A 16684-nucleotide genomic window follows, 5' to 3' on the forward strand; every position below is an offset into this window, starting at 1 on the left:
GGAATATTAGTGATACTTAGCTGCAGAAAATAGGTAGTAATTATGCAGTACATTTTAGCTATTATAATAATTACTGAAATATCTTTATCTTGTAATCTTTATTGTCTTAACTACATTGTAAAATTTTTATCTTAATCATCTTGATATGTTAATGGTTACGTACTATTCTATTATGTAGGTAGGTATACTATAATTTTTGGAGGGGAGTACCGGGATTGAACTCAGGAGCACTAGACCACTGAGCCACATTCCCAGCCCTATTTTGTATTTTATTTAGAGACAGGGGCTCACTGAGTTGCTTATCACCTTGTGTTTGCAGAGGCTGGCTTTGAACTCATGATCCTTCTGCCTCACCCTCCCAAGCTGCTGGGATCATTGGCATGCATCACTGTTTTTACAAATTTCTGATTGTTGGAAGTTGCTTCTATTTCTCATTTTGTAAACAACACTAAAATAAACATCCTTTGAAGTTTTGCACACTACTTAATCTGTAAATAAACTCATGGACATGGAATTGATAGCTCAAGGGGAATTAACCTTTAAACCGTGTGATGTATTTTGTTAAACTGCCTTACAGAAAGATTAAATTAATTTGCACATCCTCTTCCCTTTCCCCTGGAAATGTTACTTATTTCTTAAAACACTTTTTATAAATTATAGAGAAATATCTTCAGAGAATGAGTCCCAGGTAGTTAGCATCTGAAGACAATAAACAACAAGAAGAAATGGTCTAATTCAAATTTCCTGGGAAAGTGGTCAGAAATCAAAAATCTAAGTTGGAGACTTAGGTTTTTTGGGGAAAGGAGAATGTGAAAAACATGTATGATACCTTTGGACTAACAATACTTTTCCACAAACCACAGACTTCAGGCAAGGCAGCAGGAGATCTAATCCATGTTAGGAACTATGAAATTTTAGGTAAGACAAAATGCTTCATAAAAGATGGTTAGACAGAAATTTGGCAATCAATATTTTTTATCCAGAGAGAATACCAATCTAATAACTGTATAGTGTGTTGTGAAATTCCTATTTATTTAAAAGTTGGACTTGTAATTTTTAAAAAGAAATGGGGAGCTTCATTTAAAAGCTTACATGGCATTAATACAGCAAGTTTTCACATAGTAGTAAAATTGATTTTTTTAGACAATGATTGATGACTTCTTTGTCTTGACTATAACTTCAGCTAATAAAAAGATTTACTATAATTTTTTATTATAATCATTATGCAAATATATTAGTAAGTGACAGCCTTCCTGAGTTCTCAGTGAAGTAATGATTATTGAGATATAAAAATGTCACTGTGATTGTATCCATAAAATCATATTAAAAAGTGACGTGCTTATGCTAAGTTTTTAAGGTGCCAACTTACCATTTCTATAACATAGCCTGTTATTAAAAAAAAAGGAAAAAAAGACCCCTTAGGAAAAAAAAATCCTATAATTCCTTAGATTTATCTCTTCTTGTATTTTAACATGATAACATCAGGAACTTGGTGAATGTTGGTTACTATTTTTTTGTAATAATGATGAACCATTGAATCAAGGTGGAACAGTTTTGCATGTTACAGAGGTTTATGCCAGATAATGTCTAGATACCCACTACATGCCCAGAACAGTGTCAAAGACATGGATGGGGATGCAAGCAGGACGGGTGGCTGGAACAGCTGTCAGGACGCAGGGAGCATGGCTCTGACACGGCCGCTGTGCATGGGCAGGTGGAGGCAGTGGACTGCACCAGGTCATTTTATATGTCCAGATCCTTCCCAGTGGACAGATGAGGAATTAGGTATCCCACCTAATAATGAAGACTCAAAGTGTAGACTCAACTCTTTACAAGGGCAAGGTGAGAATTTCAAGAAATCACGAACTTCATAGAGTACATTAAAAGTTGTAAATTAAGGTGATTTGGAAAAATAAAACAAAACAAAACAAAATAAATAAAGTGAATTGGCCAAGAACAAAACAAAACAAACAAGAGTCATGATTTGTGGCTTCCATGGACACTAAAATGTCTTCCCATTCATTCATTTGTTCCTTTGGCATTTTTTTTTCCTTTCTTTTTGGTATTTATACAGTGCCAATTCTAAATCAAATATAGAGTATGTGCACTTTGTTTCCAGTATCCACAAGACAAAATCTTTTTTCTTGATGGAGTTAATGATATAATGAAACCATAGGATATGAATCTCAAACAGCTGAAGAATGAATAATAATAAGGCAATGAGAGGAGAATCATGTGGTCTTTAGTTATTGCAATAAATTGTTTCAAATAGGAAATGGATTTGGAGTTGGGTGGCTAGTATAGTAAGGCCATGAGATAGGATGTGTCTTCAAAATGCTGAAAATTACATGGGAGAGGGACAATCTGATCAAGGATTTAAGTGTGTAGGTTGTTATTCTAGAGACAAGTAGGACATATATTAATTTATAACTAAGGAAGGTGAATTTCAGTTTGCTACTTAGGTAAAGTTTAAAATGTTACTTTATAGCTCCAGAAAAAATTAATCTGGAAAGTAAAAAACAAATGCAAAAATAAAAACTTACAAATGAAAACAAAACTCAAGATTGTTTTATCTTGTGACCAAACAGATTGACTCAAGTACCATGATAAAATGGAATTATTTATAATTAATTGCCTGAATAATTAGCATGGGCTATTTTTTTTTAATTGACCAGAAATTTATATTATTTTCACCCTGAGCAATACCTGTATCATCCTTTAAATAGGCATTGGATATAATCCTGGCCCAGCCCTTCCTAGCGCCACATTCTGTTCTCTCATTCGTCTGTAAAGATACTATGACTCAGCCATGAAGTTTCTGGAAGACTTTGCATTTGGTCTGTAGCCTTAGGTTACCTGTTTTCTTTCTTCCTTTCTCCTTTTTTCCCCCTGCGGTACAGGCTTGCTGTGATACCCAGGCTAGTCTTGAATTCCTGAGCTCAGGTGATCCTCCTGCTTTGCCTCCCCAGTGCTTGGATTCCATCTGCTGTGCCACTGAGCAGGTTTAGGTTGGCTTTTTTTAAAAGGCTGATTTTCTCTAAAATTTATGGATATCTTTTATTTTTAAAGGGACACCCATTTCATTAAAAGTTCCCATTAAATGATGAATTATTGTAGTAGAGCTTAGAAAATGCTTTGGGAAATCTTTCCAAACTGTTGTAATAATAAACCAACTGGGCCAGTTGGAAATTTCTCTTTGGAAAAACATGTGTTTCAGGACAGAAGGCTTACTGAAATGCTTACTGGTTTAATCTACTTTTACTATAAAGAGAGTGTTGCAAGTAGTCACATAAAGTAGTCTTTTGCTGAAACCAAGCACTTTCGATACTATGACTTCCAATTAATTGTTTTCTTTTCAATTCACAGGTGAAATGCTAAAAATTATTTTGGTTTTCATATTTTAGACAAACATTTCTTGATTAAAAGGAAGGCATCTATCACTGCCAATATTTAGAATATAAACCATATTGTTTTATTACAACTGTAGGTTTAATGAAGACAATCATAGCTGAAAAGAGACAGAATTTATAACATTATTAAAATCATAAAATAAAATGCTTCAAATCCCTTTTTTAACAAGTCAGGTTATACCTACAAACATAAATATTTTCATGTACATGTTTTTTTTTCTTGTAGGACCTCAAATTTTTCTTATTGATTTTTAAAAAAATTCATCATTACTAAATGATGAAATAAGGGTAAATTAGAATAATGCATAAATTTGGATTAAAAATAATTAAAAAAACAATCTATTTAGATCCAAATAGACATCTAAAGACCAATCTAAAGGATGAAAGGCAGGAGACTACGAAAGTGAAAATCATGCCATTCATCATGGAGTAAATATAAAGAAGAAGAAAAAAAAAGATGCAGAATGTTGTTGTATTTTATCAATTTAAACCTGTTAGTTCATATTTTTAAAAATTACCTTTTCATTTTAGGACAGCTAGCTCTTGTCTGCCCTTTCATAGTTTGGGTATCTATGCTTCTGACTGACACCTCAGTTATATGGTACTCAACTCATCTGATTTACTTGTCAGTTATGTCTGTGGTTATGGCAACAAGAGATCTGGAGCAAAATATTTATTAGAATTGATTCTTGATTAAAAAAAAGATACTAGTGAATGTGTATTAATGGAAATACTGGGTAAGACAATGATAGAATCAGCTAGAAATACAACTAGACATAGAAAGAAATAGAAATATAGAGTTCAAAATAAGATCTACTAGTGCCAAGGAGGCCAATACATGAATCTATATCCACCCACTTCCACTATTCAAATCCTGACTCTACCACATTTTAGTTGGGTGACCTTCATGAGTTAACCTCTTCATGTATTGGCTGAAATCGCTTCAAGTAGGGATATTACTTCTCTCATAGTTAGTAGCAGGATTAAATGAGGGAATACATCTAAATATAGTAAGTACTATGCAACATAGGTCTCAGTTAATGTTAGTTATTATTCTTTTTTTAATCATTTCTTGTTCATAAATATAACATGTTATCACTGGTCTCATTAATGGGAATGATGTAGAAGAAGATAAGAGTCTTTGAAGCCAGATGGACTTAGGTTTGAATTTTACCTCTGCCATTTTCCAGCAGTGTAAACTTGTTCAAATTTCCAGCTCTGCAATTTGTTTTTTATGGACTGTATCAGAGAAATAGTAACAATCCCTAGGGATTTTATGAGAATGAAATGGGTTAAAATATATAAAGTATTGCCTATATGAATTTTTCTTCACTTTTTCCTCTTCCTTGAAGATGCACTTGGGTAAAATTTTTCCTGCTGTTCAGTCTGCATATAATTTCCTCAGCTGATGTGAAGGAGGGAAGATATCATAAAATGCTATGATTTTGGATTATCTCATTGCAAAGGGAGTAATTTCGCTACAATGTGTCCTTTTTTCCCATTTCTTAGCAACTCTGAAAGGCTTTAGATGGAAATGTACTATTATTTGGATCATCATTTAATTCTTTGTGAAAAAGTCAAGCAGAAAAAAAAAGAATTTTTAAAAATGTGTGAATTTTTTATTACTGATGTGTACTTCGGGGATGGACAATATTTCACAGCTATTCTAGATTTTTGACACAAGAAATATTATATAACTTTGTCCTTTTTTCCTCTTGAAATATTTCTCTCTGATTTATTTCTAAATCATTCACCATTTGCAAAATATTGTCTTAATATGATGGACATTCAATAAGTGGGAAAGGACTAAAATATTATTATCTTCTTGTTATGGTCTGGATATGAGGTGTCCCCCAAAAGCTCATGTGTGAGACAATGCAAGAAGTTCCATAGGAGAGATGATTGGATTATGAGAGTCTTAGCTCACTCAGTGAATTAATCTCGATGGGATTAACTGAGTGGGTAACTAGAGGCAGGTGGTGTGTGACTGGAGGAAGTGGTTAATTTGGGGCTTAGCTATGGGTAAATATTTTGTATCTGGAGCTGGAGTCTCTTCCTCTCTCTCTGCTTCCTGATGTGAGCTGCTTCCCTCTGCATACTGTCCTGCCATGAGGTTCAGCTTCACCTCAAATTCAAGGAATGGAGCCAGCCTCCTATGAATTAAGACCTCTGAAATTGTGAGCCCTCAAAAAAACTATTCCTCCTCTACAAGTGTGCTGGTTGGGTCTTTAAGTCACAGCACTCAAAAAGCTAAAACACTTCTATAATCAGCAATGTAGAAATTCATGTAATTTAGGCATGGTTAAAGTTGGTATATGGAACTCATAAGAGTAGTGGGTTTTTTGTTTGTTTATTTTGTTGTTGTTTTTGAAGGCTTTTGTAGCTGCTGCTTTCTTATTGGTGTCTTCTCAGAGACTTCATTCATTCAATTCATTTAGTAGATATTGACTGCCCTACTGTATGCCAGATGCTAGGAATCAGCGAAGAGTTGATCAATCTAAAAGGCATGCTTTTAACAAGATTATATTTTAGTGTTAGGTAAAACAAATAAACACTATATAACTAGCAAAATATATAATTTGTTAGGTAGAACTTATCTAAGTATTAGTCTCTACATCACTAGCATCTTGCAAAAGATCTGGACATAGCAGACACTCAAAAACTACCTGCTTCTAGATTGATATACTTTTATGAATACTCAAAGGAACAGAAGCACAATTATTGAATTTACCATTGCTTTCCTGAATCTAGTCAACGGACCCAGATGTAAAATAGCTTCCAGAGTAAAATTTTAGTTTACATGGGCTCTGTTATCTGAGTAAAGTGATCTGTTCGATTGATTAATTTTGAACTTAACAGATGATATAATTGTATTATGTGGCCCAAGTAGATAGATATTTGATTTTATTATGTTTTATTCCTTGAAATTTGACAATGCACCTAAACTCTCCTTCCTATACATTTTTTACTTCATTGTTTCTCTCTTGTCTTAGTATTGAGTGTGTTAGAGGTATCAGATTAATTAATTGTTTTCTTATAGACTATGCAAACACTTGGTCCTGTCCATTTTCTCAGTTCGAATTGTAATCATTGATAAAGATGAACAATTGTAACTTTCCAAAATCTGTAGAAGATATTTTTAAAAATAATATATATTTCTTTTTTATTTATTTATTTATTTATTTATTTTATTTTTTTTTTTTTTTTAATTTTTTATTGTTGGCTGTTCAAAACATTACATAGTTCTTGATATATCATATTTCACAATTTGATTCAAGTGGGTTATGATATTTCTCTAGTTCTATGTCCTCTCGTTCTCTTGGGAACTAGATGAAAGGCTAAGTATTGATGAGAGTCTGGATAACTGTCTGGAATGCAAGATTGGGTGGGCCAGTCAGAAAAGAATGCTTTCCAGGCATGTGAAGTGACTGTCATCCAGGTCCAGGGAAAATGACTATGTTGGCCCAGCTTGGAGACATTCCTCAGCCTGACCTCATCTCCCACATATCTCCTGCCAGTTTTATCAGAGTTACGTTTTCCAGGCGATTCTTTGGCGCCTTCAGTATCACATCACATGTGCATGAATATGCATATATAATCCATACAATTTCTGATAAAATAGTGTATTTCCACAAATTACTTGGGGGAAAAAAGCACAACTTGTAAAAACAATGTATGGTCTATCCAAAATATTAGTAAACTAGACACAAACCAAAGGAGAAAATAAAAATCCTCTGTGCTTCTACTGCCTAGGGTTAACCAATGAAAACACTGATGTATATACCCCAGTCTATTTCCCATGCAGAAAACAACAGTTGTTTTTTCAAAATTGAGATGACACAATTAACTGGAGTGACTTGCTTTTTAAAAAAAGTTAAAGCTGAGGGGCTGGGGTTGTGACTTAGCAGTAGAGCACTCGCCTAGCATGTGTGGGGCTCTGGGTTTGAGCCTTAGCACCACATAAAAATAAAATAAAGATATTGTGTCCAACTAAACTAAAACAAAATATTAAAAATATTTTAAAATGTTAAAACTGAATCACAAACAGAAGTACCTACATAAATTTTCACAATGTAAAATTATCATGGTTTATCTATTTTTTTCAGACTTAGTTTATCCAGAATTACCAATGATGCTATTATAAATAAAATACTAATGACATCTATTTTACAGAAATATTTCACCTACAGCTTTGTGGGTAGCTAAACAATAATTCCTTCTCCCAAGGCTTTGGGGCAACCCTTCTTCATGACTGGGGCTGGTGGTCAAGGAAGGACAGAGTGATTATGAGTGCTTGGGCACTGTGCTGGTATTCTGGAAAGAAGACTAGGCTCTGGGTTCCTTCAGAAAATTCAGTGTCTTTTCATAGTTGATGAACATAGGAGTATTTTCAGAGAAGAAAGGAAAAATCGGAGAAGTGCATGCCATATAACTGAGATGCTTTAAATTTGCACATCTCTAAAGCAAGGTCAACTGTTCCACACAATTGTTCTGCGTATATTTGCTCCCATATACACAGAGTAGGTACCCAGGAACATACCTATTCATTAATAGAAAATGCATACATTTAATACTGTGAGTCAAGAGAAATATTTATTCATTCATCCTAATACTCTCCCTACCCAATTTTAGCAAACAGATTATAAATTCTATAGTTTCTGCTTTGTTTACCATTTTTATCTTCAATTCCTTGCACACTGTCTGGCACATAGCAGATAATCAATAAGTATTTGTTGAGTGAACAAAACAATATAAAGTGAAAATATTTGAGTCCAAATGCCAGTCAAGTCTTGGTGTTATTTTCTTCTTAGAGTAATTGGTCCCATATAGGTAGGTATATTTTTAAAATCCTAAGGCATAATTTAAGGGAACAATGATACAACAATGATAGGAGAGTCTATATTTGACCCAGGTACTGTTGTGCAGAAAATACTCTTTTAATTTTATTTAGCTACTGAATATTTAGGTCTGCATTTTGATGCATTATTTCCTGGGAAAAGACTGTTGCCCAAGTGATCTGCATGGACAGCAATATCTTGCTTCTTTCAAGTGCCAACAAACCACACTGGAATCCTTCAGTAATACATTAAAACTTTTAGAAACACTTAATGCTTCAAAATATTAGACCCTTGTGACAGATGGTCAGAGGTTTCTCTGATGATGAGTCATTGTGCTTCAAAAAATAAATGCAAAGAATAAAAAATAACATAAGTAAATTCAACCAATATTTACTGGGTACATTTTAGATATCAGCCTTGTACTGGATATTAGAAATATGAAGAAAAACAAAAGATAATCATAGATATACAGGTAAATGCATAATTATTATGCATTGTTTTAAAGTGTATAACTGGACAGAGTGCAGTGGGAATACAGAGGAGGGCAGCAACTGCTCATTCATCTTGGTGAAGATTGGGAAAAATGCATGGGTTTTATATGGGGTTTAGAGATAGGAGTTTGTCAGAGAAACTTTGTCAGAAAAATTTTGGCAGAGAAAGTGGGATAGGAGTTCAGAATAAAGGGTGTTACATAAGCCATTGCTCAAAGAACATGGTGTATCTCTGAAAGTGAGATATTGGCCAGTGGTTGGAACATAAGATATTTGCAGGGGAGATAAGATTATAGAGGTAAACTTACAGATGTACCATCACAGTGCCAGTTGAAGAGTTTGCACTATGTCATACAGGCCATGGAAGTTTTGATAAGTGATATTTATTCTTTAAGCATTGATCTCAGCCTTGCAAATAAAGATGCTTCTTTTTGACATTGGTCTTGATTTTCTTTTCATTTGGGATTTTTAGGTTTTGTGATATCATGTTTGAATCTTTGTGGCATGATGACCCAGTACCATTTAATTTCAGTTTCATCTCCTGTTTATTATTTTTTATAGCTGAGTTGTTTTTGAAGTCCTCTTTGTTTGTTCTGTAACCGTTTGGCTGTTAAAGCTGGACTCCGTGATTTGCTTTATTCTAATAGTAGCTGGGACCATTTATGGAACTGATTCTACAAAATGATCTCCTTATAATCACAATGATCAGAAAATGGAGATAGGAGACCAAAATAAGAATTGTTATGATTAAGTCACAATATAGTAGTATAGCGATAAGCTCATTTCTACAAAGTCCTTAGAAAATTCCATTGTTTACTTTTGAGAATGTTTTAGCCTATTTATGGTAGGGATAAGAGATTCAGAAAAGAGAAAATGCTATTATCATTGTAGTTACCAAGCTGAAAACTCTAAAAGTAGCATTACAGAATAATATTATATACTATGTACAAATTAATATCAAATGTTCTGCATGCATTTTTTAAAAAAATCTGTTAGCTTATCTATGATTTATGTACTTAAATATAATTTAGTTTTTATTGAAATGCAAAATGTGTGCTGGCTTTGATAATATTATCTGCAGAAGTCTAAGAAGGGTGGTTTCTGATGTCAACATCTGTTCTCCCTGAGTCATTCTAGTCATGCACATCTGACTTACTTTTAGAAATTACTGTTGTTGTAGTTCTGATGTCAATTTGAATTCAAAGGATTCAAATGTCTGTATCATTGATTATATCTTTAATTTTTGTCAGTATTTTGCAGCGTAACATCACTTTATGGAAGTGGAATGAAGGTCATATAGCACAGCTAAGTTAAGTTAAAAATAACAGGACTGAAAAAAAATGCCTGCAATCAATTGATTTCTCTGTTTTTCTTGTATTATAGGTAACAATGGCCAACATTGGCATAAATGGAAATAATTCTCTGGAGACCTGTGAAACAACGCTCTTTGCTCTCCGAATGGCAACATGGAATCAAATCTTAGATCCCTGGGTATATATTCTTCTCCGGAAGGCTGTCCTTAAGAATCTCTTCAAGCTTGCCAGACGCTGCTGTGGAGTGCATGTCATCAGCTTACATATTTGGGAGCTTAGCTCTATTAAAAATTCCTTAAAGGTTGCTGCTATTTCTGAGTCACCAGTTGCAGAAAAAAATCAGCAAGCACCGAGTTTAGTGGGACAGTAAGTCAGTGTAGGACTAGAACGCGATTAAGAAAATTTTTGGCAATATATCAGTTAATTAGATAAATATACATAGCCTAACTGGAAAGTTCAGACCTCATCAGGTAGTTGGTGATAACTTTCTTTGGATTCAGCTTTTGAAATTTGTCAAAGTAGTATATGATTGCACATTTTCACTTGTTTTTGTCAACTGGAGTTAGAATGAAATAATGCTTCTGGGAGTCAAATAGAAAAAAAAATTTGAGCTTATCTGTGTGATTGATGCTTTTAAAATAAATAAATGTGTTGAGGCCTAATGTATTTTTACTTGGCCTATCTTCTAGGGAACACCTTAATACTACCTGCATGGTGGATTGGCTATTTTAGGATCACTGTTTGTAGCTATTCTTCATAGACAAAGCTCATTGACCTACAAGACCCCTGTATTTTTGTCTGGTCTGTTTTAGTAGTCATTATGTAGCCTCAATCAATATATGCATGACCATGGCACCTGGGATTCAACTGTGGCTTATAACAAAAACCTACTATATAGGTCAGTTCTGGCTCATAGGTTGTCTGCTCTCCTGAGCTTATTTATAATGGGCCAATTCATATCATATTTGACAAATATGATTACTTTCATCTATTATTATGAAGGTCAATTGTTTGAAGGCTTTTTGGCAAGTATAGATTTAAAATTTTTAAATAATCGTTTCCTTTGAAAAATTTAGTATGCTGATACATGTTCATATTTAGAGATACAGAGGCTTTAACTTAGCACAGATATAGGCAACTTGCATGATAGAAGTTCCTAAAAAGCTCTACCATGAATAATGCAAACAACTTATACCCCAATGATTTGAGCAAAGAACATGGGCAAAAGGTGCTTTGCTGTGTGCCATTATTTCTGTTTCAGAGAATAAAAGAAACACAGTCAACATATAATATTCAAAGATTATCTACATCTAGTGTGTTTCTGCCTTACATGCATGTATGTACACAAAAATACTCACCACAGACAATGGAAAATCCTCTTTTGACAACAGGTCCATTGAATGTGTAAGATAGCATCTTCTAAAGCTTGTGCTATAGTGTTGAAGGGGAAGATTGGAAATCAGCCAGGCATTTTGGCATCATTTTAATAGCTAACCAGAAATCAAAGGTAATAATCTCCCCCAAATTTCCAGTAATAAATCAGACCTTTTTTTCCCTTGTTTTTGTGATTCATTCCAAATAATTTAGTACCCATTCAGAATGTCTTAGGTCCATCAGAGAATAGGGTGTAGTTCTGCTTTATAATAGGGAAATGTATTTCTAAAAAACTTCTTTCTTTCATTAAATTGGGTCCATTTAAAAATTAATTTTCTCTGTGAAACTGTTTTCAGACTCTAGGTAATTCTGTTAATTCAGCTAGACTTAAATGATTATGTTCATAAATTTCTGGTTTTTATTGTTAATTTCCATTGGAAGTCATTGTTAACTTTGTGGATTTTGGCAAATTGTCATGGGTAAATTAAAAGAAATTAAGAAAGTTTCCTCATTGAAGATTTGAAGGCAATATTTTTTCTGCAAATCTAAAGCAGATCACAACATGCTGGCACATGATATTCTTATTTTAAGACCAGTAAATGATTAATCTTGCAAATTTATTCTCATATGTAGAGCACATAATATATGCTAGATTAATACTTGTCAAGTTGAATTATAGACAAAAATTTCTTAATGCAAATTGGACATGGAATTGCAAAGTTTTTGCACATTTTAGTTTAAAATGACAGTTACATATTGATTATTATGGTATATGTATATATACATTATGTATGTGTGTGTATGTTTGTATATACAACACGTGTTTAAAAGGAAGCTATTTGTGATTGCTATTACATTGCATAAATGTGTTTCAAGAGCACTTTAAGCCAAGACAAACTTTCAAAGCAGATATTTATTTTCTATAACTACTTAAGAATATTGGTGTCCTGTGAAATGAGGCACAAGGGACCAGATCTCTACCTACCTTCCCTTGTCATTTTGGATAAAAAACCTGCAGCAAATATTTGCATGTATTTCAACTGGGATAAGACACTGAGAAGAAACTCATTCAGAATCTCTAGGCCTCTTCTCCCAGAGTCTTTAAAATGTAATGGAAAAATTGTTGCTGTATTGCCACGATGTGGTCCTAGCCGTATGCATCTGAACTGAGATCTGTGATATGACCAGTGCTTTGGGGAGTGACAATGGAGTCACTCTGCATATCTGGAAAGATTACTTGTATCATGTGAGCATCGTTTTAGGGCAATATAATTGATTTTGAGATGATGTTAAACACATGATACAGACATCAAAACTGGAAAAAAATTAAGTAAAAGAATATGTGTTTGCATGATTTAGGCTTTTCTTCCAAAGAAAGCAAACAAACACAAGAGTGGGCAGAGCTGATTTCAGAATTTGTTTCTTTTGATATATATTTTGCACATAGTTTGGCAGTTTGCTGTATAATAAATAATAGAGGGTAGCATTCACCAATAACTTTCATTCATGTTCCAAGTGAAAGTATATTTGTTCTGATTTCCAGAAATAAATAGTACAAATAGTTTTAACAGGTTTATTAATTTGAGTGTTGTAAGCTCTGTTTTAAAGTTTGTAATGAGACCTTCAGGGTAACTGAAATAATTTCCCTTTGCATTAGGTAAAGTAGTAATCATGCAACTTCACATACTGTTTGAGCTTATGATTTCTGAAAAATTATATTATTCTAGGCAAAAGCTAAACTTGTCAGACTTTTTTAGAGTCTTTGTGAATTTGTTTAAATTACTGCCCTTATAGAAAGAGTTATGAGAGAGATTTCCCTCTACCACAAGGAGAGCTCTCAAGAGAACCCATCCATATCCTAATATTGGACGTCCGCCTCTGGAACTGTAAGAAATAAATTTTTGTGGTTTAAGCCAAAAAATGCATATGGGTTTTTATGATTATTAATACAAAGAGAATGCTGACTCCTGGTATCCAAAACATCAAATGTTTTACTGAAGGTTTCAATTAAGTGTTAAAAACATGCCCTTTGAATTTTTTTTTTCTAGAGATGGAAAGTTGCTTAAAATGATTTGTATAACTAAAGTGGAAAATTCCTAAATGTCTACACACACACATACACACACACACACACACACACACACATATATGGGGCGGGGGAGATAAATCTGTGGTATATAATAGTCTTGTATGCTCATTTTAAGACTTAGAAATAAGACAAATTCACTTTAGTTTTATGCGTAATTTGAATTTACAACCTTAATATGAACATTTATTAAATACAGAGTGAGCCTTTTGTGAAAACTGCTTTAGCTTTTCCTGTGCACCACCATTGCTCCAATTAATTAACTATCTAGGGTCAGAATATCAAGGTTGGGCATGTATATTTTCTTGCTCCCTCATCTGGGTATCAGAAGACTTTGCCACCCAGTAAATAATGTTGAACTTCCACTCATTACTGACATGTTTTAATAGTAGATGAAATGTGTTTTTCTTTGTTATGTGAATAAGTGTATTTTGTGCTCTTCATATTTGCTGGTTTGCACAAGAGACTAAATCGTGATGTGTATGTGTTGTTGCTTGCATTGGTATATAACCCATGTAATTTTAGTGCTTCGACTGGCTTGAAACTTAAATGACTTTATAATAAATGTGGAGAACCTATATCCAGAGTGGTTATTTTGAAGATGGTCGTATAAAACTTTCAACTTTTGAGCCTGAATGCCCATTTTTACCTGCTATTAGATGGGAAGAGTTTTGACTTGGTTTCCAGTGTTACTGTCTGTTATTCCTTCTCTGTCCACTCTTCTGCAACATCTAAGTTTCTTTAACCTGAGTCTTACCATAGTTTCATAATTTAGATGGGATTGTTTCTAAAATCTGGTGGCCGAGGTATACAAAGTAGGATAAGCCTACATAGGTCTAGGATAGCAAGCGACCCCCAAATCTTAGTGACGCAAACTCAGAAATGTTTGTAGGTCAACTGTGCTTCTTGTCCACTCTAAAGGGGGATTCCTGTCACTATAATCACTTGAAAGAACTCAAGAGACTGAATATCCACCATGATATGTTGCTGTTTATGCTAGAGGGGAAACAACAGAACACGATGAATCATACACAGTCTGTTAGAGCATCTACCCGAAAGAAATATACATTTACTCACACATTTCTGGCCAAAACAAGACTTCAGCTGGGTTGATACACCAGGAGGAAGACTGAAAATAGTTGATAGACAGCAGTAATTATTTCAACATTCAATAAAAAAATGTTTTAGTTCTTGCCTTCCTATTGATATTTAAACATGAACCATATTTTTTAAATTACTTTTTTATTTAGGAACATAATGTAATAAAACATTTAGTGTTCACTATTTATAAATACTGAGAAGTATGCTGTTGTAATCTATAAAGATAGGGTTGAATACGTGCTACTTACAATGAATAATTTTTTTATTTCAGATACACAGAATAGTAAGGGAAAAACTCACTTTTTAAAATAATGCAGACAACAAGACAAACACTGCCCATTTGCAGCTATGTCTGAAATGATTGCTTTTCTAATAAGTGAGAATGAAGTAAATGTAATTTTGCCTTTGCACTTTTAATTTCTCCATGATAGAATATGTTTGTCTTGACATAACTCAGGAGACTGAACTCTGTAAAACTTTCAGAATATTCAAAGTAGTGTAATAGCACTGAAACAAGATCAAACTACATTTCTCCTTTTTTTCTCCAAAGGGAAGAATCCCTTCATTTTGAACTCAAACCTAGCAGTACATAAAGTAAATAAGAAACTTGGCTAAAATTAAATCTTAGCAATCTTGAGATGTAAGTTCATTTATAACAAATGTTTTGTTCTAAGATACTTACAGGGATTTATTGCAGAAAATTTCTGGCAGAGCTATATTTCTGCCCTGAACAAGTATTAACTGAACATGATAAGATAAAAATGTGATTTGTAATTATGAGAAAGTAATTTGGAAGTCAGTATGTTATTATTAAAAATCTCAAATTTGCAGGCATATATCTTCAGTTAACAATCTAGATAGGTTTTTAAATATAATGAAAATTTCACTTTTGGTTAGTGATCTATTTATAATAGAGCAGAGGCAAAATTCTTGAAATCTAAAGAAATTATATCTTGGATTTGAGGCAATTTGACTCTGTATGTTAAGAATATTAACCCTTTTCACATTCAAATTTGCACTTTGAAAACAACCTTAGTGTTTCATGTTTAATTTCACTTGAATTATTCTCAGTGTTTGATTTATGAAACCCCAAATTGAAATTCATCCTACTGTTGAAGTGTTAACTTTTCCATTTTAAATAAAGTAGTTCTACACCAGTAGACACTTAACATAATTTAACTTTTTAAAAAGTGAGATTATAATATACATACTTTTTTTTAGGCAATGTTTTTGTTTTGATAGTCCATGTACATACAAAAAATTCTTTTAAATATCTAGATAGTATTATGTAATATGAATGTGCCACAAGTTAAAAAATGATTTTTCTTATTGATGGAGACTTGCTTTTATTTCCATTTATTTCCCTTTCACCTAATGCTATTTCAGTGCGTATTTCTTTGTATCCTATTATTGTGGCTTGTGAACTTTTACTGTATTAAGACAGACTCATTTGCAGTATTAATACACACTGCTAAAATGGGCAATGTGAATGACCATACTCTTTTTTTAAAAAAATGCTTAATTTCTGAGATTACTACTATGTATTAAGGCAGCCTTTTACATTCACAAATCTAATCAGCAAAATAAATAATATTCAAATCATATTTTATGTTACTTTTATTTCCCTTTGCAATAATGAAGTTAAACATATTCTTACATTTGTTAATCATTGCTTTTCTATGGATTTCCTGTTCCTGACCTTTGTCCATACTAATCTATTAATATTTTTCTTATTGATTTGACTCTGTATGTTAAGAATATTAACCCTTTTCACATATGTTACAAATACTTTTCTCCTAGGTTGCCATTTTATTTTTCATTGAGGGTGTCTTTCACCATAATAGACTTAGTGATCTTTTATGGATTATTGATTTATTTCTTGTTTGGAAATATTTCTGTCCTCAAAGATTATAAACATACTCTCCCTTTTATTTTTTATCCTTAAATTTTCTAATTTTAATGGAATTTATGTTTTTGTGTCAGGTAAGCTAGGGGTCTAAGCCCCCACCCCACCAAATGTGTAGCCAATAAATGCCTCCCCTGTTTTAGTAATATTCTTGAAGTCTTTTCT

The 16684-nt window shown here is 33.1% G+C and overlaps 1 protein-coding gene across 1 annotated transcript in view; it reads left to right on the forward strand.

Moving 5' to 3' along the window:
• Ptgfr (prostaglandin F receptor) overlaps positions 1 to 10422 on the forward strand; it is a 36191-nt gene extending 25769 nt beyond the window's left edge. The window contains exon 3 of the mRNA XM_027935257.2: positions 10123 to 10422. Coding sequence (XP_027791058.1) covers positions 10123 to 10422 — 300 coding nt within the window. The remainder of the gene's footprint in view (positions 1 to 10122) is intronic.
• Positions 10423 to 16684: the final 6262 nt, after the last annotated feature.

The sequence above is a fragment of the Marmota flaviventris genome, chromosome 10 (assembly GCF_047511675.1).
Source record: "Marmota flaviventris isolate mMarFla1 chromosome 10, mMarFla1.hap1, whole genome shotgun sequence".
Classification (NCBI taxonomy): domain Eukaryota; kingdom Metazoa; phylum Chordata; class Mammalia; order Rodentia; family Sciuridae; genus Marmota; species Marmota flaviventris.